The 2,821-nt window shown below is 38.6% G+C and overlaps 1 protein-coding gene across 1 annotated transcript; it reads right to left on the reverse strand.

Annotated features, from left to right (window-relative positions):
* On the reverse strand, positions 419-1,398 carry LOC109234879. The gene is made up of 2 exons (XM_019400922.1): positions 1,007-1,398; positions 419-658 (listed from the first exon to the last, which is right to left on the reverse strand). Exons 1-2 carry the CDS (start codon positions 1,247-1,249, stop codon positions 419-421), a joined length of 483 nt encoding a protein of 160 aa, XP_019256467.1. The 5' UTR covers positions 1,250-1,398.

Consider the following 2,821-nt stretch of genomic DNA (forward strand, 5'->3'; position numbering starts at 1 on the left):
TGAACCCCATTAGCAGTAAAAAATTGTTGAACTTCAGCACTACTACCTAGTTCATAGGCATTGTTAGATCTAAAACATTGAATAGAGGACTGAAATTGAACTTTGACCATCTGAAGGAAAGCTTTAAGAATGGAACGGGCATTACTCTTACAAGACATAAGATGAGTCCATGTGACTCTAGTGAAGTCATAAACTAAAGTCAGAAAATACCTAAAGCCATTGTATGTTTGGGTGTTGTAGGGACCCCAAATATCAATGTGAACAAGTTGAAAAGGTACAATAGAATGAATAATGCTAGCAGGGAAAGGTAACCTCTGTTGTCTAGCCATAGGGCAGACATTACACAGAAAGGGTTGCTTAGATGGAATCTTATATGATAAAAAAGGGATAGACTTCATTCTTGCAAAAGGAATATGACCTAATCTTTGATGCCAAAATACATCATTTTTATTAGCAACAACAGAAGAATTACGTGTGAACTAGAGATTACAGAATGAGAAGTAGAACAAGGAACCTGACCAGGTACATTACAAATAATAGAATTCGAAACAGGAACAAACTTGGAAATAGAAACAGGAGAGGATCTACCAGCTGAATGCAGAAAATACAGTCCATTTGCAGCCTTACCAATTACCAGAGGCCTCCTCAGAGAAGGGCCCTGTAAAATTCAATTGTAAATAGTGAAAATTGCAATGCATGTGAACTGTAGAAGTAATTTGTGCACAGAAATCAAATTGAAGTGAAAAGATGAAACTAAGAGGACATTGTGTAATGTCACATCAGGACTAAGAATTAAGGATCCAGTAGATATGACTTTTACCTTATATCCATTAGGTAAGGTTATTAAGAAATGTGTGGTTAAAGGTTTGAGATTGTGAAGGGGATATTTGTGGGGGTGTCATATGGTTTGTAGCACCATAGTCAATGATCCAAGGATTTCTACCTAAATTTGACACTACATATGCATGAAATGCAGCAGAATGGACCTCAGGGTGGGTGTATGCACCTGCAAAGTTGGCAAATCAAGTGCTGTTAGTAGCAATGCTGTCAAGATAGGAAGTAGGAGTAGCAATGTTGACATGCTAAAGCAGGGTGATAAGATGTTGATATTGTTCCTTGGTAAACCCATGGGCAGCAACTTCAGAAGGACTAGGGTTGAGAAAACTAGAACTTGGACCAGGACTTTCAGACTAAACACAAGCTGCAGATCTCCTACTCTTTGTAAACTTGAAATCTGATGGAAAACCATGTAGCCTATAGCATTTATTAATGGTGTCTCCAGGTTTCTTGCAGTATTTGCATACTACATTAGGAGAAGGACCAGGAAGTTTCTTTGACTCAAACTGAACCCTCTGATTGAAACCTTTATAGTTGCTGATGGGACCAGTTGCAGCAGTAAAGGAGACAGAATCATTTGAAAAACTGGGAATGGGAGGAGAAGTCTCTTTCCGTTTTTCATAATGTTGAAGCATAGAGTATGCTTTACTCAAGGAAGGAAGGGATGTCATCATCAGAATATTGCTTTTACAGGTGGAGTAAGATTCATTTAAACCACTAAGGAACTGATATATCTTCTGCTCCTCAATGAACTTAGGTAATGCACCACAAGAACCACATGTCCAACATAAGCAGTGGTAAGTTCATCCCAGAGACTTCTCAATTTAGTGAAGTAAGTTGCAATATCTAAGGATCCTTGGGAGGCTGCACTAAGTTCTCTTTGGATCTGGATGTATTTGGAACCATTGGAAGTACCAAATCTTTCATTTATATCAGTCCAGATGTCCTTAGCAGTATCAAAACCCATGACACTATTAGCTATCTCCCTAGACAATGAATTAGTTATCCATGCAATGACCATGTCATTGCATCTTTCCCAAAATTGGTAGTAAGGTGAATCAAATTATGGTTTGGATATTCTACCAGTAATGAGACCTAACTTATTTTTGGCAGAGAGTGCAGTCAACATGTTTTTACGCCAATTGACAAAACAGTTCCATCAAAAAGGGGAGACACCAGATGAGTACTCGGACTATCCGAGGGATGTACATAAAAAGGATGAGAGATAGGAATCATGAAGTCATCAAAACCCCCAATCGTAGAAGGCGAACTTACTTCAGGACTACCCATACTGAAAACCCTAGAACTGTAAAGTTTATAGATAAATCCTAAGTAGAACAAATTCGATCAATATTACTGTGATAAGAAGAGTTACCGTCCTCCTTTGCGACCTAAAGGAGCAAAAGCCTTGAAATTTGTTGAGAAAATCAGCAACAATATGCAACTGACCGTCGATTGAGCAAAACACGACCACTACCGTATATTAACCCAAACACATTGAAGAAACACCGCAGAAATCGCAAAACAAGCACTGAAAAACCCAGAAATCAGCGAATGCCCAGAAAAAATGAAAATACCAAAAATTTGACGGAACAAAATCTCCGGTGGAATCTGATAAAACTACTATCGATGAGAAGAGCGGAGCCAAAATCAACTGATTTTTGGCTCCGATACCTTGTTAATGTGAGATATTACCTCACATTTTGTGGAAGAAATGGAAAAGGGATGAACCCTAACAGTAACGAGGAGAGAGAAGAGAGAAAATATCTGCACACTTCTTATTTCCAGAAAGTTCTTCTATCTATCTTATTACAATGCTAATAAAATGAACGTAATGTGAATAGTAAAGAATTGGGCCGGGTATACAATTGGGTCAGCTTATGTCTGACTAAACTATGTAGGCCCAATATTGTCAATATTACTTTTGTAACTTAGGTCCGTACTCGGACCCCCCCCCCCGTACCAACCGTACCTACCTCCTACC

Source organism: Nicotiana attenuata, chromosome 11 (genome assembly GCF_001879085.1).
Source record: "Nicotiana attenuata strain UT chromosome 11, NIATTr2, whole genome shotgun sequence".
Lineage (NCBI taxonomy): Eukaryota > Viridiplantae > Streptophyta > Magnoliopsida > Solanales > Solanaceae > Nicotiana > Nicotiana attenuata.